The 19258-nt window shown below is 51.8% G+C and overlaps 6 protein-coding genes across 6 annotated transcripts; 2 read left to right on the top strand and 4 right to left on the bottom strand.

Moving 5' to 3' along the window:
* Positions 1-756: 756 nt before the first annotated feature.
* Positions 757-1606, bottom strand: ACET3X_002740 (uncharacterized protein; the record flags this gene model as incomplete). Its single annotated transcript, XM_069449516.1, has 4 exons — positions 757-1054; positions 1109-1216; positions 1273-1402; positions 1459-1606. 4 exons carry the CDS (start codon positions 1604-1606, stop codon positions 757-759), a joined length of 684 nt encoding a protein of 227 aa, XP_069309287.1.
* A 2849-nt stretch (positions 1607-4455) lies between these two features.
* Positions 4456-6262, bottom strand: ACET3X_002741 (uncharacterized protein). Its single transcript, XM_069449517.1, has 2 exons — positions 5357-6262; positions 4456-5308 (listed from the first exon to the last, which is right to left on the bottom strand). The coding sequence occupies exons 1-2, from the start codon at positions 5997-5999 to the stop codon at positions 4740-4742; spliced, it is 1212 nt and encodes a 403-aa protein (XP_069309288.1). The 5' UTR covers positions 6000-6262; the 3' UTR covers positions 4456-4739.
* A 253-nt stretch (positions 6263-6515) lies between these two features.
* ACET3X_002742 (uncharacterized protein) lies at positions 6516-7551 on the top strand (the record flags this gene model as incomplete). The annotated part of the gene is made up of 2 exons (XM_069449518.1): positions 6516-6988; positions 7041-7551. 2 exons carry the CDS (start codon positions 6516-6518, stop codon positions 7549-7551), a joined length of 984 nt encoding a protein of 327 aa, XP_069309289.1.
* Positions 7552-7627: 76 nt separating this feature from the next.
* On the bottom strand, positions 7628-8102 carry ACET3X_002743 (uncharacterized protein; the record flags this gene model as incomplete). Its single annotated transcript, XM_069449519.1, has 3 exons — positions 7628-7646; positions 7702-7933; positions 7988-8102. The coding sequence occupies 3 exons, from the start codon at positions 8100-8102 to the stop codon at positions 7628-7630; spliced, it is 366 nt and encodes a 121-aa protein (XP_069309290.1).
* A 387-nt stretch (positions 8103-8489) lies between these two features.
* On the top strand, positions 8490-14198 carry ACET3X_002744 (uncharacterized protein; the record flags this gene model as incomplete). Its single annotated transcript, XM_069449521.1, has 5 exons — positions 8490-8607; positions 8689-8878; positions 8928-9070; positions 9117-11214; positions 11267-14198. 5 exons carry the CDS (start codon positions 8490-8492, stop codon positions 14196-14198), a joined length of 5481 nt encoding a protein of 1826 aa, XP_069309291.1.
* A 2198-nt stretch (positions 14199-16396) lies between these two features.
* Positions 16397-18129, bottom strand: ACET3X_002745 (uncharacterized protein). The gene is made up of 3 exons (XM_069449522.1): positions 17606-18129; positions 16665-17552; positions 16397-16619 (listed from the first exon to the last, which is right to left on the bottom strand). Exons 1-3 carry the CDS (start codon positions 18008-18010, stop codon positions 16506-16508), a joined length of 1407 nt encoding a protein of 468 aa, XP_069309292.1. The 5' UTR covers positions 18011-18129; the 3' UTR covers positions 16397-16505.
* Between the last annotated feature and the right edge of the window lie 1129 nt (positions 18130-19258).

The raw sequence follows: 19258 nt of genomic DNA on the forward strand, positions 1-19258 counted from the left end.
GAGCTTATTCATTGACATGTGAGTGCTAGCCAGCAGCTTCTCTCAGGCATATGTGGAACTATCCAGTAACATTCGAAACCAGTCTTGCAGACCTTGTGCAAATATCCAGACCTTGCTCTCCAATCTTCGTCTCCAATCTTCGTCTCCTATGGTCTTCTGTTGAAGCTCTGTCGTCTACTGCGGTACATCGTCGCGCCAAACATCTCTTCCATTTTCTCCAGCATATCCAGACCACCTCGAGCTCCCTCGCCAACGATCATCCCAGCCCTTCTTGCCTTTATCGCCTTGTTTGGATTTCCTGTTCTGTTCTTCGCATTCCATGCACCACTCGTTACTCTTCGTGATTTTATTATCGATGTTGCTGCATTGCTGCTGTATAGTGCCACGTTGGGCTGAATCGCACAATTCAATGGTGTCTACAGTAGCGAGGTAAGTGTGTCGGTCGGGACAAGAATACTGGGTGCAGTAGCGGATGCACATCGGGAACGTATAGTGGTTAGGATAAAGTAAATAGAGAAGACTACTTGCCTCTGCGACTCGTTTTATAGATTCGTGACCGTGAATACATGGCAGCGGTGACTGGTGTTGGTGTGGAGACAATATGTTGAATGACAAAGGCTTGATGTTTTTGCACTAGAAAACTAGCATAACAAGGTATGTACAGAAAGAAGTAACAGGCTAAGACAACGAAGCGTACCTACACCTTCAATAGGCCTGCACCATCATGACTACCAAGCCGTGAAGCCAGTGTATGGCTTACGGGCAGTTCACGGTGATGGACGCAGAACCGGTAGAGAAGTAACCCTCAGTAGCGACAATCTGGTAGTAGTGGCTGCCGAGAGTCATGCCCTTGCTGGCCCAAGCATTGAAGTGAGTCTTCATGTTCACAGATCCGCTGGAGCGCTTGTTCTGGCGAACAGACCAGTACTGCTGAAAGGTCCTAGTTCCATCAATGGATGGCTGGTTGGTACGGGTCGACTGAGCGATCTTGTAAGAAGAGCCGTCAGCAGTCACGGTACCCTTGTTGGTAGCCTGGGAACTCGGGTCATAAGTTCTGTCGACGAAGTCAGTATATGTCATGTGCAGGTCGTACAGGGATACTGCTTACCCGAAGTTCTCAACGACATAGTATTCGATCAGAGGGTTGCGTGTCCAGCCATAGATGGCAAGGTAAGAGTTGCCATTGGGTCTGTAGCTGCCCGAGTAGGTAATGGTGCTAATATGGTCAGCAAAGGGCCCTCAATCATTGTCTTCTCCAAGGAGTTAGCCTACCGGGCCGATCCAGGGTTCCAGCCCTTTCCACCAACAAAGTTGCCGCCGCTTCCCCAGTTGACACTGTAGCTACCACGGGCACCGTTGGTGTAGGTGACCCTGGAGCCACCATCAGACCACCAGGAGTAGACTGTGATATTTGGTCAATTACCACTTCCATATATTTATATCAGTGATTCAACTCACAGCAGCCGTTGTGTGTGCCTTCGGCGTTGGGAGTGCTCTGGCGGGCGACGAGGTCGCCGGAGGAACGAGCAACTACATCAGTGGCGGGAGCGGCGAAAGCACCAGTCGCAGCAATAACAGCAGTGACGAGGGACGTAAAGGACACCATGTTGAATATGAGAAGGCTGTGTTAGAAAGCGAAGGGAGACGGTTAGTCGTGATGGTCAATTACAAGGACGACTCATGATGGCTTTATAGCCGTTGCTGTTGTACACCGTGGCATGACGGTCGAATGGAGTAGGCCCGATGCTGGCAAAGCCAAGACGACCATTCTCGCCATTGCAACGGCCGTCCATCTGTTAGCAGCTAGGATGCTGATCAGGGACTGAGGCGAAAGGGACACTAATACAGTGCCCCCCCTCGGTCGAACTGCCTGGTAGAAAATTAAATCTTGGCAGCCGTCAGATATCTAAAATAGCCTATAGTATTCTGTATTCTAATACTTAGCAAAGCCTAAAGCTTACAAGGCACCCCTACAAACTTTAGTAGTACTTTAGTAACCTCTAAAGGCAGGTAAGAGTAACCTCTTTTTAACTTAGAACCCTCTATCTTCACCCACCTGATTAGTTAATGTTGCCATCAGGCAGTTCGACCGAGGGGGGAAGGGGGGAGACCCTATGCTACGCTTGGCTTGTGAGAAGAAATGTGCCCTGCAAAAGGAGCGAGCTAGGCCAATAGCATCAACGGCAGCCCGGGATATTCCAGAATTTCGGCTCATGGATCGGATTTGGTTGGTTGGCAGCTTGAAACAAAGATTCATGGGACAAGCCCGTGCGGTCATTAATTTAGATGTCAATATCTTCATGGCGGTGCTATGGCCGTCCTAGCAAGAACTCCTCCACCTATGTTTCCAATCTCTTTCGCGTGCATACGCCAAGCTCTCCGCCTTTGCATTCTTCCCACGGTTAAAGAGAGTCTTGGCTTGAATACCGAATCGTGGCGCCGTGAGCTGTTAATCTATGCGAGGCCGCGTGACGCGTGTGGCGCTTGGACGTGGCGGTAAAGGCGTAGTTCTTACACGTCGTTTCGTGGCTTTTCGATGTCCAAGAAGCTCAGTATGCGGTACAACATTTCATGTATAGCGCTGTATGGTGTTGGCGATGTTACAGTGATAGATGGAAGGGGATTGAGGGGTTTTCGTGGGCGTCCAAGCGTGCTGCCAAGCAACTGCGGTCCTGCAACTTCCTTGAGCCGCATATCCAGGTGTTCCTGTTCCACCACCATGACGCTCGAATCCTGGGCCGATTGATCAGCGAACAGAGACCAAGATATGCTGGGAAGTTGCCACAACTAGGCCGCGTTTCGATTCTTCAGCCCGGTCAAGCGTTCACGTTCCCGCTCCCGCGCCTCCAGATCCTTGGTGGCATGCCATCTTGTGACAATCTTTAGTCTTTAAAACATGCAGATGACGATTCGAACAGCTCCGAGATACCACAGTGAATTATTGCGCCATCGAGGCCACGCGAGTGAGTCTTTGCATGCCGGCAAGTAAGACTGTCACCGCCTCAACCGATTCATCACGTCCACGTCATTGCAGCCGCATCTGCTTCTTCCAGTCATGAACACTAATCTTATACTGCAGTGGTTGCACTTGCAAACGCGAGATGGTCACAGGGTGCCGTTCGTCCGTATCCCGGAGAATTGCAAGCAGCTTGGTGATCCGGGAAACTTAACGCACGAATCACATTTTACTCACCGTAGCACAAGGCCCCATCTGCGGTACTTGTAGATAGCCGTCTGCACCCCAGATTCCAGAATGAAGACAATGCATATCGGCCTTGTTTGCCCAGGCTCTTGGTATCGTATAAGATGTCTTGTCCAGGCTTGTCCCGGTGGGTGAAGGGCAATTGCGTGGAAGCTTGGTTGAACCGCTGATATGAAGGGTCAAACGATGGAAATTGGTACATCAATCTGGAATACGTGAAACAACGCATACAACGGGCTCTGTAAGGTGTATCATACTAAGTGTAGTCACAAGGCTAACTCCCGTACGTACAGGAACGAAACAAAGTACAATTCACTAAACGGCTCTTGGTATCCTTCCAGAAACCATGGGAACCAGTACTCTTTAGCAAAAGATGTACCTGGTAGGTGGGCTCAAGGCGAACAAATAACTCGGTAGTCTCTATACCTTCCAACCTGTCTACGAGACGTACTTCGATTTCGACTTATCGTGATACCAGAAGCGTCATAATCGTGCTTCACCATGACGTCCTAAAGAGTACTCAGAGTAACTTCAACTCACATTCACCTCGCCTCGTCGCTGACAATACCGCAATGGTTTTGGACTCGCGGTGAATGAGGGTAATGTATTCTCCAACTTTTACTTTCGTCGAACCTCTTCCCATCGCCAACAACAACACCAACAACCTCCTCAGCCTCGAACCTCTCAGTCAAATTTTCTCAATTCAAAACTTACATCCACACCAGACACCAAGATCTAACAGCAATGTGCAGGCGCAACTTCCTCTGGCACGCCACGTGCGGACACGTCACACAAGACTACGCGAACCCGTTCACCATGTGTGGTAACGACCCCGGAAGCCGGTTTCGACAGCCGTGTGCATTCCCTGGCAAAGCCGTTTCGGATCGTTCGGGCCATTGCAGAGATTGCATCGAGGCTTTGGAGAAGAAGCTCGAGGATTGGAAGATTCGGCAGCAAGCAGGTTGGGAGTGGGAGCCGAAGAGGCCAGCCGCCTAAGGGCCGCAGAGTTGGGCAAACATGAGGTGATGGAATGGTGGTTTCTGGGGGCTACGTGGGGAGAGGGAGTGCGTGGAGAGGCTGGAAGCGAGGTGCTGGGGGCTACGAGATGCTGAAGTCGAAATTCATTCGTATGGACATGCTCACGGGATGTTTACAAGCTAGTAACGCAGCCAGACGAGAGGATATGTTTGCATGGAACTTTTGGTCATTCGCATGATAGCTATGTCATTGCTCTGATCAATTTCATATCCTTCGTCCTACCACACTCATCACTATGTGCATGTTTCAGTGAAATTGTGTGTAGAATGTCGCAATCTGACAAAGCCTTCTTCTTCCACCATTCCTCCTCAGCCAGATATCTGTGGCTCACCAGACTAACATAGGAAAAAAAAAGAAACTGGGGTATTGGGTATTGCGCTCATTATGGGTATATCACGAAGCAAAAGGCTACGCGTTCAAACCGCATCCGATGTTCATAAAACGTTTCCATCTCTTCATTACGTGGCTCATCTCCTTCCTTCAATATCGTGTTCGTGGTTTAGAGATCAGGATCTTCCTCAGGTGAAACCTCTGGCTCTGGGAGCCATTCCCTCAGCTGCATCATCCTGTTCCTGCAATGAATGATGAAGATGGAGATGGCGAGGGAATTCCAGGCGTCACAACCTTCCTGCATGAAGTCGTATACGGCGAGTAGACGCACAGAAGGCTGTGTGTTATTCTTCGTCGAGGGTGCATAGCTCACAAAAGCCATAACAGTGTGTGTTGCAGTGATGCCATACAGCGTCGGAACTTCAGGCACGATGGAATCCCCGCGATCTGTGGCCTGGTCGATCTGCAGAGCATCGTACCACAACTCGTGTAGCCGACTGAGCTTTTCGATCATCTTGCGCTCTCCAACCGCCGGGTGCACGTGCTTTGAGAAGGTGACGGTCTGGAATAGCGGCAGTTGGGACCAGTGATGTTCAACTCTACCGTCCTTCATAGCCCATTTTTTGTACGCCTTGACGGCTTTGACAATCTGGAAATGGGGAGCCCGCTTCGTCCGCGTGTACCAGGCGTCACGAGAGACACTGCCCAGATCGAAGAGCTTCTCAAGGGCGTATTGGGCTGGATATTGTCAGTTGGATACTCGCAGTATATGGGACTGTAACATACCACTGTGTTCAGTGCCGTAGGCTGGTTTGATAAAGGCCTTGTCGATGTTCTCGGTGAAGAGATCTGCGGGGACAGTCTCGAGGTCAGCGATCCAGCTGATGGGCATCAATGGCTCGAAGCCGCGCATGCCCAGCTTCTGGAAAAGAAAGACGGCATCCTCAGACCAACCAGCATCGCGCAGTTCACGCGCTTGTTGGTCTTGCCTCTGCCTCTCTTGGTCGTGGTTCACTTTCTTCTGTACAACCATGTAAGTTCCGTCGTCGACGACCATGGTTTCCTCGTTCGCATCCCACAGGTCGGCCGAAGAGCCCTCTGTCTGGTTGTCTAGAGCGACGGGCGAGTGGGCGACCAGAGTGTCGCCTTCTATATCTTTCGAAGACATGGCCGAAGCTGGAGGCGATGGCGGCAACAACGTCGCGTCGATGTCGAAGTGAGAGGTTGATGTTGGCGGATCGCAAGCCTTGACCAGCGATGCTTCTGGACTCATCTCTCGTACGGGTGGTACGGTCTCTTTGGGAGGTGTCGTGGTTCGAGTGGGCATCGCGGGCATCTTGAACGCGAACGGTTTCTCCCGCCGGTGTTGTATCTTGCGCGGACTCACAAAGTTCCAGATAGTCTCTGGAATTCCGCGAAGGAACGCCATGGTGAGGAGTGAATTGAAGAGATTGTGTTTACTCGTGAAGGGCTAGCTTTTTCGGCGGGTCGTCGTGGATGTTGTGTGGAAAGAGCTTGGTGGGGCTTTCCAGTCAATGTGCGAAGTCGCGGTGAAGGTGAGGGTGAAGCGTACTCGATCCTCCATGCGGCAGGCCAGCGTACCGTCTTTGTTTTCTTTGTCGCGTTGTTGAACTGCTAGTCGTCTTTGGCTCACAGTGAGCAAAGACGAGGAGAAAAGGAGTCATAGTGAAAGTAGGGCTTGTTCCTGCATGCGCACCCGCACCTGCAGCCCTGAACTCGGTGTGCCACGCTGTCACATGGATCCTAACCAGATACGGCTGCGCTAGCCGAAGCATGCAGGCTGCGGTGAAGATCTAATCAGATGGACGGCTGGCACCCCACCAGATCTTTTGGATCCCCGCCAAAAAAGAGTCGAGCCGCGATCGGAAAGACATTTGCGTCAAAGACTAGGCTTTCAATCACGTTCTTTTCCCACCACGACAAAATGGCAGTCACAGAGCAGGATACCCAAGTGCCTACGCTCCGCAAAATCCTCACCTCGGAGTCGGAGCCCCTCGCCCGCCGCTTTCGTGCTCTTTTCTCCCTCAAGCACCTTGCAGGGCTGCAGCCACCCAATGCGCAGACCGTCCCTGCGATCGAGGCCATTGCTGCCGCTTTCGCGTCGCCGTCCGCTCTGCTGAAGCATGAACTCGCCTACTGCCTGGGCCAGTCTGGCCATGATGCTGCTATTGCGCCCTTGAGGGGCGTACTGGAGGACAAGGACGAGGATTCCATGTGCAGGCACGAGGCAGCCGAAGCGCTCGGTGCACTGAGCGACAAGGGCAGTCTCGAGCTGTTGAAGGCGTTGAGGGACGATGTCAAGGAGGTCGACGTTGTGCGCGAGACTTGCGACATCGCCGTCGACCGCATCGAATGGGACCATGGACTGCAAAAGGGACAGGAGAAGTTGAAGAAGAGGTATGCTTGTATCCAGTGCTATGTACTCGGTCTGCTTGCTCACAAGGAACAGTGACTTCACATCTATCGACCCTGCGCCGCCGCTACCCCAGGGCGCGGAGAAGCCGTCGATCCCAGAGCTTGAAAAGACACTGCTAGACACGTCCTTGCCATTGTTCCAGCGCTACCGAGCCATGTTCGCCCTCCGCGATCTCTCCTCGCCGCCCGACCTTCCGACTGCCGTCCCGGCTGTGCAAGCGCTCGCTCGCGGATTCACAGACCCGTCTGCCCTCTTCCGCCACGAGATCGCCTTTGTCTTTGGGCAGTTGTCACACCCGGCGTCCATCCCCAGTCTTACAGAAGCGCTCAGTAACACAGAGGAGGCAAGCATGGTGCGACACGAGGCTGCCGAGGCACTTGGAAGTCTGGGCGATGAAGAAGGCGTCGAAGATACCCTGCGCAAGTTCCTGAACGACCCAGAACAGGTAGTAAGAGACAGTGTGGTTGTAGCGCTTGACATGGCAGAATTCGAGAAGAATGGAGAGATGGAGTATGCCATCGTGCCGCAGGCTGTGGCAGCTTAGAACCAAAGGTATTGCATAAACATGGCGTTTTGGGTATACAGAAATCAACATGGCCACCAGAGGCAGAAGGCGCGCTTCAGTTGTTGGTGTTCCATCTGTAGGATAGCAATTAGCATAAGCTCAGCTCTGCATGCGGGCCTCTCAACGTACTTGTGACCGCAGTCGCACTCGTAGAAGACAGTGCTTCCTTCATCTGCACTGCGCAATTGCTGCGTGTAGTATCGCACCTCTTCTCTTCCGCATTTTTCGCATGGATGGTTGATGATACTGCTGGTTTGGACATCGGCCTCGGAAATGGTCTGCACCTCCGACCTCTTTGCCCGCAACGACGACGGGAAGGCCGTGGGCTTGGAAACTGTGACGACCGTCTTGGATGATGTGTCTAGCACAGGTCAGCCTTCCTGTCTCCGACGTCGCGCAACATAGACGCGCATACCTTTACATTGCGCTCCACATGCTGCGCAGGTCAAGATGACGTTTTGTTTGCCGGCGGATCCGTCGAGGAGATTTCCGCAGTCAGTGCAGAAGACCAGACTGCCAATAGCCGACATTATGGGCGACTTGTCGATTTGTCGATTTATCGTTCTGAGGCGGGTGGCTGCAAGATTGGTGTTGGGGTCGAGGAAAAAAGCTACTAGGAATCGCGACTCCCGCGGCTGCAGCCGAGCTAGGACATAAATGGTAGGCGGTAAGAACGCGTCCGAACGGCGTGCACCACCGCATTCGATCATCGCAACGCCGCGCATGCAACTTTCACCCGAGTCTGTTACGAGGAGTTCCATCACGCAGTAACCGGTCAGTTGCTTGGGAGAAGCATGCGCGCACGTAGGCTCGTACAGGCATAGGCCCCAGTCCACCCAATCCACCACGACGCCATCTCCGCTGTGTTTGCCTGCATGCACAACTAACGACTGCTCGCCGTGACAACGACCAGCGCAATGAACGGCAACTGGCATAATGGCAACGGAGGCGGGCTCCCGCATAGGAGGCCTCCTCCCACAGTGGACGAGGCCCTTCCGTACTCGCCCTTTACCTCCATCATCCCCTTCTCGCCCGGTCAGTAGCACTGCTTCACCTGGGCAGATTTCCAGCGCATATTTCTCTCACCTGGCGCAGAGCCTGGCTGACAGTCTTTAGAGATAATCCCCTTCCCAACCGCCGAGCCTCCTACCCCGCCCTCTACCCTAAACCCCGAGCAACAGAAAGCCGCAAAGAAGGCTGTGGGAATCTTGAACGCAGAGATCGAGGGCCAGTCCACCGCCCAGCATCTACACGACACCCTCAATCAGTTACGCAACCTTTTGCTTCGCGACAAGCTGCCCGAGTAGTAGGTCCATGTCCCTGTCCCAGTTGAAAGCCGTCTCTAACGCTTCCAGTCACTTCAAGCCCATGCCACAACTAGCAACGCCTCCACCAGACAGTGCTGTCAAGCACACTGTTGGTGATAGGCCCAATGTCATGTTCGAGCTGAGTCCTTTTGCACGCAAGCTCTATGAGCAGACAGATGTAGCATTTACGGGTAGGCCTCTCTGTCGCCTTGAACATGCGGCCACTAACAAGGACAGCACCGAGTGTCAAGCCACCCGAGCAACCTCGAAAAGAACACGCTCCTTCCCGAAATGCTCTTCCCCGGAACGCTCCTTCTCCTTTGCAACAGGCTCGCCCAGCAGCCCCACCACCACCGGCCACCACCTCCAACGGCCACGCCCACGCTCACAACGCCGACTTGCCATATTCGTCGAGTGCTCTGTCGTCCGCTCCCAGCAGCACACCCGTACGCCCTCCTGGCCCCGCCGTCATGATTAAGCCAAAGGCGGTCTCACGCGGAGACTACAGATACATTGACAACATCAACGTTGAAAGCCTATCACAAAAGAAGGAGGACAACAGAGTCGAGAGCGGCGTCACAGTTCTGAGACCGCATGAACGAGAGATTGCCGACGGCAAGATTGACGCGCTAGAATCGTTCGTCTCAACTTTGACCGAGGACAAGGATGATTTGGACGGCTCACTGCATTTCACCAAAGTCATGACTCCTGACGGCGACTTCAGCGTCCTCAAGCCTCGGCCAATGGACACCCTTTCCGAGAAGATGTCTGGTGTAGTCAGCCTTGGTCGCTTCAACATGCTTCCTGTAGATCTGGCCATGCAGATCCAGTCACTCTTGCATCCGACTGTTGTATCTACAACCAAGAATGGACTCTTTCCCCGGGACGAGGTTAACTCTGAGCTTGCCGAAAGTGTCGCAACAGCCAAGTTTGCACTGAAGTCATCCAAGCTTCTGTTAGAGACCATGATCGAGGGTCGCGATGACTACCGAATGCGACGAGAGGACATTATCGATACCGTTATTGATCTTACGAAGCTGATCAAGGACTCATGCATCATTCCCATTGTTCAATCTCGACGGTCTGGCGAGGCTCAAGACCTGTTCAATGCGGCATCAGCTTACAGACAAGACCTACAGATGGTGCTGCGACTGTGTGGAGCCGTTCTTGCCCGTTTCGCTACTCTTATCGGCAAATACAACCTGTCAGACCGAGCACTGAACACCTTGGAGTATCTGACGTTGGAGCTACTGGTGGAGCAGAACAGCGAGAACGAAAGAGACTCGGTGTTCAGTATCAAGAAGTTTGAACATTTCCGCCAGAAAGCCATGGATGTTCTTGCCCAGATTTTCGCTCGTCATCCAAGCCAACGACGATCCATTGTCAATGGTATCCTCGGCAACCTAGAAAAACTGCCTGATAGGAAGGCCAGTGCGAAACAGTTTCTATCGGCTCGAGAAGTTCCCATCATGACGATATCTGCACTATTCATGCGATTCGTTCAGGTTGTCGGGACGAATTTGACCACTCGTACTGCGTCGCAGGCAGACAATGTGCTTGCGAACACGGTCGAGGACGATGTTAGCGACTATGAGCCTGGCCAGGCACCCTCCAAAAAATCACAGAGAGCAGCTGGCAGCGAATCACCTGCGGCGAAAGCTCAGAGTCTCAGTGCGGAGGCTGCCGCTGAAGCCTCGTACATCGTGCGGGAACTTTGCGACAAAGCATCCAATACCTCTAAATCGGGCGATAAGCCATTCCGCAATCTTCTGGACTTGTTCATTGATGATTTCTGTAACGTCCTTGGTTCTCCTCAATGGCCAGCTGCTGTTGTACTCTTGCAGATGCTCTTGATCCGCATGCGAACCATACTCGTGGATGATCAAGGGGCCAAGCACTCTGTAATCGACAAGGACATGGCACTCACGACCATGGCGAGGATTGGATGCGGTGTTATCGATTTTAAAGACCAACTCAAGAAGATGAGGCAAAGACTGGATGTCTCGCAGTCAGATTTGTCATCAAGACTAGACCGTCTCGTAGGCGATGCCTTGAGTGAAGATATCAAAGAGAGGGTCAATGATGTGGATTTACTGGCTTTTGATGGCCCTTACCGCATGGTTCTTGAATCTTTGGTTGACTACCTTGATTTGCAGCCTTCGCAACAAGACCCGCACCTACAGGCTGCGACTGGCTTTTATGTCAGTTCTTGGCTGACGGCTGTCGTCAAGATGTTTCCCGAGCGAGATGAGGGCCATAGGCCTCAAGCTATTACGACTGTTCAGCAATGTCTGGAAAGCATGATTGCAGATCCCAAGTGGCTTGCTCAAAAGTAGTAAGCTTGCCGACTCATCCTAAACTATTCCGCAACTAACATCGTTTTACAGCAAATTCCAGTCGGTGTCGGACGATCAGAGCAAGCTAGCCGCTGGTGTCATCACTTTACAAAGCCAGGTGTGCAGGTATCTCTCGCAAATTGTCAATCACATGCAGATCTACGCCCGGGACAAGAGTTCCTCGAAGCTCCGCACAAGAGGAACAGCAGGACTGCAACAACTCTTGGACAAAGACTCCAGGGTGATATCCGACGAACACATCATCAACATGATCCCATCACTGAGGGATAGTTCACCCATGGTTCGAGAGGCGACGCTATCGCTTCTTTCGAACTGCCTAGCCAAGGAAACATCTCTCGAACGACATGTTCTGCCCCAGATTCTGGAGATGACTACCGATCCTTCAAATGGTCCTAAGAAGAAAGCTATCAAGTTGCTCAAAGAGATATATCTCCGTTCCAGTTCAAGTCAGGTTAGGCTGAAGATTGCGGCCCCGCTACTTCTACCTTCGCAGGACAACGAGAATGCCATTTCTGAATTGGGTCGCAACGTTCTCGAGGAGATATGGTTGGCGGCTGAAAAGACTGATGACAGTCAGCACAAGCTCAATCGTGTCCAGCGAGCCGCCTTCATGGTAGATCTCTTGGAGTCTGTCGAGAGAAGCACCGCACATCTGGAGGCTTTCGAGAAATTCTTTGCTCACTGTTTATCACCCGAAGCCAAAGGTCCGGCTGCCAACCTCAAGATTTGTGGACAGCTGGTTGCGGACTTGGTAGACGAAGTCATTGATCCTGAGAATGGCACAGACACCAAGTCCCAAGCACGTGTTATGAACACTCTCAGTGTCTTCGCAAAAGTCAGGCCGACTTTGTTTACGGTCGATCACCTGCGGCACTTGAAGCTCTACATCAAGAGCATCACCACCTCTGAGGATGTAGCCCTTGTGCGGCCGACGGTCGTTATCTTCCGACATGTCTTGCCGACACTTCCTCGTCTTCAACATGCTTTTGCAGAAGAGATGCGAGCAAGTCTGTTGCACAATGTTCCGAAATTGGCTCAATGCGTATCAAGGGCTTGGCCTAGAAGCAGAGAGACGCTCCTCGACGTCATCCACTGCCTGTGGGCAATCAGCAAAATGCCGGGTATGGACGCTGACAAAATCTTTTCCACAATTTGCTCGGTTATCTGCAACCTTCGGCCCTTCCTAAATTCAACTAAGGAGCAAGCGGCAACAAATGAGAAGTTCATCCTTCCCTACCTGATATTGCTTGGTGCGTTCGGCCAAGTCTGCAGCCTTGACCAACAGGCTGAAGCATTCACTGCCAAGCTTCGGATTGCCCTTAGTAAAAATGCGACTGTGAGGAGGGAGATTGAGCCGTTGTTGAACCAGAGAAATCCTCCCTCTCCCTCGCTTTTACTGCTAGACGCCGTTCGACCTTTCACTAAGCAGACTTGGGAGCTCAAGTTTCGCGAGCAAGCCTTGCAAAGCATGGGTGGCATATGCCAGCAGTCGCCAGAGCATTTCATGCGTGGTGAAGTGGAGAAGGTGGTCATGCTTGTCTTTATCAACGAGGGAAATGACTCTCTCAGGTACATTGCGTTGTCTTTCTTCAGACAATTCTTTTCCGTCGCTGAGCGGCGCGGGGACACCGGCGCGCAGATTGCAACGGGCCAAGGAGCTGCCAATGGTTCCGCGCGCTTGGAAACATCCTTTACTGCTACAACAAAAGACCAAGCCACACTGCATTTAGCGAAGCAATTCCTGGAATATTTCGTGCAAGCCGCGTTGGAAAACAAGAACGATGCTGCCGCCGTTGCCACAGACATCATCGCCAGTATCAGTCGGCAGGGTCTCGTCCACCCGAAGACATGCGGTGCTGCACTTGTCGCTCTAACGACCTCGCCGAACCCAAGCTTGGCTCGAGTTGCAGCGGATGAGCATAGGCGCATACACGAGAAACAAGAGTCGTACCTGGAAAAGGAATACATGCAGGCTGTACACATGGCATTCAAGTATCAACTGGATATATTCAGTGACCCTCATGGCATGATCGAAGCCACTCACACTCCGAAGCTTGCAAAGCTGTTTGAGGCACTGAAGACTGGCAAAAAAGCCAGTCTCAAAAAGTTCATCGCCAACTTTTGCAAGCAGGTTGATTTTGACCTTGCAAACCTGGATGTCAGCGGTGTTATACCGGAGCCTGTCTTGTACGCTCGTTTCTGCTTGGAGAATCTCGCCTTGCTCGACTTCCCTCATCAAGAAGAGCTTGCTGTGTTTCTCCGTGCGATTGAGGCCATGGTTCTCAACACGACGGGGCCCGCTATCGGAGTTGTCATCGCGGACGAACTTCCAAAGCAATACATGGATGTGGCGCAACATCTGCCTCAAGACATGTTCCAACAGCAAATGCTAGAAGCTAGCAATATAAGCTCGATGTCACCCGCGCTACCAGCTGGGGTATCGGCAGCACCTCGGCTTGCTCCTCCAACAATCGATAGTAGCAGACTTCGCCAGATTACCACAGCTTGTATGATCCTGCAGATGGTGTGGGAGACCCGCACCTTTGTTCGACGATGCTACTCTATCAAAGGTAACGCACCCATTCCGCAGAAAGATTACATCAAACCTGCACATCGTAACAACCTTGTTACTGGCAAGGAAATCTGGGAGCGCTTCGAAACAATCATGCGCGCGCTCAATAGCCGTGAGAGCATGGTGAAACAATGCTACGACTTTGCGGATTTGCTAGACGTAGATCGCGAGACCTTCATTGACGCCGAAAATGATATACTTGGTGCGGGGTATGAGACGCCGAATGAAAACGGTGAGGACGGCACGCCGTTGCCTACGAGTGGTCGCGGCAGAAAGAGGAAGAGCAATGTGAGCCTAGGCAATACGCCGAAGAAGGCGAGGGGGAGGCCTTCTGGATCGAAAAAGAAGCGGAATTCTAGGACGCCGGATGGCGACGGTGACTCAGACTAGAAGCCCTGATTGCCAAGCCACTGAGTTTGATGGCGAGAAGATACATTTGGCACGGAAGTGCTACGCCTGTATGATGACAACCAGCACATCAACATCGTCCGTCGCGTACGTCACGCGGTTCGGAGGATCGGTACCTTTTCTCAACAATTAAGCATGAATCGGCGTTCAGTGGAAATGGCATATCATCGATACCCCTCAGCATACGGTACAGCCATACGGTGTATTTGGCGTTTCTCATTTCGTGCCATCGCAAGCTTCACTGCTTTTGTGGGGAATCTCTAGTATATAATTGAAATCTATGATAACATACTTTTGAGAAAAAAAATGCTCCCTTTCTCTGGGCCCTTGTGACGTAGTTCATATGAGAGAGAACTGAGTGTATGGCGCGCAAAACCGTTTGATATATCCCATCTTTTAAATTCGATCATCATCGGCAACTCCGTGCCTTTGACCGGAACCACTGTGTTTTCCGAGTTGTTCTTAACATTCTCCTCTGGGTACCTCATACGCGGTAAGACTTATCCCCTGCCTGCTCAATGTCCATCACGCGATGAGGGGTATCTTTTCTCTTGCGGTCAAGCTATTTGCCCCTGTGTTGACAATCGTACTCCACCTTGCCGAGTCATTCAGCTTGCCTGACACCAACACGTTCAGTAACCGCACTTGCTTCTTCCATCGCACCATGGGTGGTATCCTGAGCATGTCTATCCTTGTCTAAATTCGGCGTATGCGGAGAGTCTGTACCGAGCTTTGGTTCTTTCGGGTCCATTTTCTCAGAACAGGACGACCGGGAAATCTCGTCTTCGCCGCTAGAGCCGCTGCTACATGGCCGCTCGCTACTCCGCATACTTTTCATACGTGGTGTGCGTGAAGAGCGGTCTTTTCTTTTGCGGCGTGGTGATGTTGAAACGCTGCTGGGTAATTTCAGGGAAACGGTATTGGGAGGCGCCATGGGGAGTTCCCCAGGGGATACGCCTGAAGATTTGTGTTGCGGAATGAGTTCTGTGTTGGTAAAGACAGATGAAGGGAGCGTATCCGAATCGTTGGGTAAAGGAGGACATAGGGGTGGTGGAGGTTGTATGCTTTGCAGACGGAGGGCGCCGCTAGAGGCTTCTTCTCTAATCTGCTTGCGTTGGGCATCTGTGAGGCCGGGGAGAGAGTCTGAGACGTCGATTATCCGTACATCCGTCGGACCGCCCTAGGAAGTCTGTCAGCGCGCATGTCAGATTGGAGAGTGGCAGTAATACGTACAATATTCAGGCTGGGCTCTCGCTTGTCTTTGCCGCAGAGAAAGTACCGTTGGAAACGCATCATGAATGTTTTGATCGTCATCTTATGTTGGACAGCGCGTTTGTGATGCTGGACGTAATATGTAACGCGATATATGTACACATCTAAACAAAGACGGCAGCGCTCAAACTCAAAATGTAAGGTACAGTACTACCACGCTAAAACGAGCAATATTACGAAACCAAAAATGGGAAGAGAGTACAATGGCATAGTATTATGAGGGTCTAACCGATGAGCAATGTTAGGAGGAACTATATGGACATTGACGAAGAGTTATGAGAGAGCTGAGCCAGAAATTAATTAACTTACTTGGCCCATCATGTGGCGCTGAATCGCCCCTTGCGGCCTGCAGTCATTGTTCCGATCCGACATTCCTTTGCTTACGTTGGGGGTGGGCGAGCGGGAATCGTGGCTGCGGGATGTAAGGAGCCGTTCCGTGCTCCAAACCTTATAGTTCTCAAACACTTTAACAAAGAACAATCTCGAAGATTTCGGGGGAAGACCCTAAAGGCATGAAGATCTAATGTCGCTAAGACCAAATCTCGGAGGTTGTGATGGTTCAGCTGGCTGCGGCATCCCATTTCGGGGTACTTTTTGTGCTACGAAGCCTCATGCTTCGTCCGGGCACATAAAGAAAGGGCGTATTCGAGTGCAATTTCGCTTTGCTTTTGACTTGAATTTCACAAGACTCCACGTCTGACCAGGCTGGAAAAGACGCTAGTGGATTCTAATAGATGGATTTGTGGTAGTGCGGCACTGTCCCAACGCGTCTCTGGGTCACCACACTTACGCGTTGACCGTGAATTGACAACACCACTTGATACTGGTTTGACCGCGATTACGATGGTCTTGAGTTCATCACTAATGCACGTTTTCTAGAGCTGGCGATGCCACATTACACTCAAGATGGAAGATGCATAGAATTCGGCGGCATCTTTGTAGCATGTACTAAGACGCCCTGAAGGAGGGAGAGATGCTCACCCATTGCTAGTGCCTCTGTACTCCATACAGTACCATCTATTTCGGGTAATCCTTGACGTGGTAGCTCTTGAGCTTGACAAATTGATCGAAGCCGAATTTGCTCAATGTCTGGCCTCTTCCAGAGTCCTTCCAACCGACCCATGCAAGATCCTAAGTGCGTCAGTTGAATATTCATCTGGTAGCAAAGCGACTTACTGGTGCAGGGTAGTCGCATCGGTTCACGAAGACTGTGCCAGCATCGACGTCGTCGGCGAGCTCGTGCCCTTTGTTCACGTCCTTGGTCCAAATACTAGCCGTCAGTCCAAATTGGCTGTCGTTCATCAACTTGATTGCCTCTGCGTCGTCCTTGACCTTCATGACCGGGATCACAGGACCGAATGTCTCCTCTGTCATCACAGTCATGTCATGCGTGACGTTGGTCAGAAGCGTCGGAGCAACGTAGTTGCCATCTGCAGGTGGGTTCTTGAACGTGGCATTGTCCGGAGTAGCGTCTTTGGCACCCTTCTCCAGAGCGTCCTTGATGTGCGCCTGAATGGTTTCCGCTGAACGCTTGGAGACGACTGGACCGACATGCGTACTCTTGTCGAATGGGTCGCCGAGTTTGTACCCACTGAGTACGTCCTGAAGTGCTGATACGAATTCGTCATGGATTTTCTCGTCCACGTACACCCTCTCGACACTGCAGCAACTTTGACCTGAATTGAAGACAGCACCGTCTACAAGCTCTTCCGCAGCCCACTTGACATCAACATCGGCACGTACATACGCGGGATCCTTGCCTCCAAGTTCGAGACCTACTCGAAGTGGTACACGATCATTGGCAGCCTGCTGAACCGCAAGGCCGTTGGCTACTGAACCGGTGAAGCAAACGAGCTGGATCTTGGGTGAGCGTGCAATCGTCTCGATCTGGGTAATGGATCCGCTGTGGAAGATCTGAAGCACACCGTCGGGTAAGCCGGCTTCTTTGAAAATCTGCTGGATCTGCTCGGCACTGGTCGGCGTTTGTGGGGAGGGCTTCAGGATGACTGAATTACCAGCAAGCAGGGCAGGCACTAGCGAGTTGATGAGGGTTAGGTATGGGTACTGCAGATAAGATCAGCTTGTGCGGAGCGATTTCAGGTTGTAGCTGCACGCACATTCCATGGAAACAATATCAATACGGGCCCAAGTGGGACTTTCTTGATGTAGCGCTTGAAACCCTTCTCAGGTTCGCCCGGAGTGTCTTCGAGCGTGTCTTCACTAATCTTGAGCAGATACTCGCCGCGCATGACTGCAGTAGTAACCTCCTTTGGGGTATACGCAATGGGGCGGCCCATCTGCTCAGTAATCTCCTTGCCCAGAACGTCCTGACGGTCATTAAGGAGCTTTAGGGCTTTCTTGACAATCTCCTGCCTCTCGGCGAGCGATGTACGTCGATATGACTCGAACGCAGATGCCGCTGTCTCAGGTAAAGACTGGAGATCTGCGTCTGAGAGGCCATTGCGTGTAAGAACTGGCTTGTTCGTGATGGGAGAGATCGTCGTAATTTTCTCCAGCGACATGGCGGTGGCGCGTGTTTGGTATGAAAACTAATATGGATAAATAGAGATGAAGACACACTGTGAGCAATGACCAGTGTTGATTCAGTGGCGTTTTGCGAGCAGTCAATTTTGAGTTGAGGCTTTGCCCGCAGTAACATCGGAGATGACGTATGACAGGCTAACACTAGCTCGTGCACGTCCCACCAAAGTGGAGGGCATTCACAGCTTGCGCCGAAAAACGGACTGCCATATCAGATCTCGACAGATATCATGGAGCTCTCTCCGAGAATTGTTACCGAGACAACGCATTGCGTAGATAAGCAACAAAGAAGCGCCCCCTGCATAAGCTCTAGAGATGCATTGTCAACTGGCATTTCTCCAATTTTTTGGTAGGCCGCCGGCATCAACTTCTCGGTACCACTCCCCGCAAATCTGATAATCTACAAGCACACGTGGCCTGTCTATCTCATCTACTCGGAGACGGTCGTGGCTGGCGTCAAGATGCTGAAGTGCTGATAGTGCGGATTCGGGCCTTTTCTGATTGCCTCACTGACATGCTGCTATTATGTACAAAAGCGAAACGCCCGCGCCGCGAGCCACCCATCATGATACAATGATACTCAGCGATGAACGCCCTCTTCACATATGAACAAGATGGCGACCAAGGCGTGTGGCATTGCCGATTCGTCCACGCAGCCAGACTGTACGGGGCCCACATGCGCAGTGTTGAGAGACCAGCGACAAGCATCCGGCAGGCCGACCGATAATACCCTCCTTGCTGGAGACGGCATCCACAGGGCTGTTGTCGCATCCGTCATGCCGTGTCTCGAGCGGAGTGTCAGAAAGAGAACCGTATGGCTCTTCCGTGGGGCCAAAGATGCCGCTTCGTGGACCTTACCTCTCATCTACACTAATCACTCCCACTTCCATCACTTCTCTGACGTCGAACCTTTGGATGGGGTAAATAGCCTTGTGTACGAGATTACTCAGCTATCTTGTGGTCTCTTAAAGAGATTGTGTTCAGTCGACAGATTCTATCAGGTCTTTTTCATGCGATTTGTATGGCGTCCACGTTGTTGCCCCTCGTTTGTGGAAGCTTCGTGAGCATTCAATTCCTCGGCCGGTGAAAGGAATGGATGGCAAATTCAGACCAGACCTCAATCGCCAGTATGTACTGCACAAGATCGCCTGTGATACATGGTCCTGCTAATGGCACATGGCTTGGTGGCATGACCGGCCCTCGCTTGCGCTCAGCAGTAAAGTCCACAC

The sequence above is a fragment of the Alternaria dauci genome, chromosome 2, assembly GCF_042100115.1.
Source record: "Alternaria dauci strain A2016 chromosome 2, whole genome shotgun sequence".
Classification (NCBI taxonomy): domain Eukaryota; kingdom Fungi; phylum Ascomycota; class Dothideomycetes; order Pleosporales; family Pleosporaceae; genus Alternaria; species Alternaria dauci.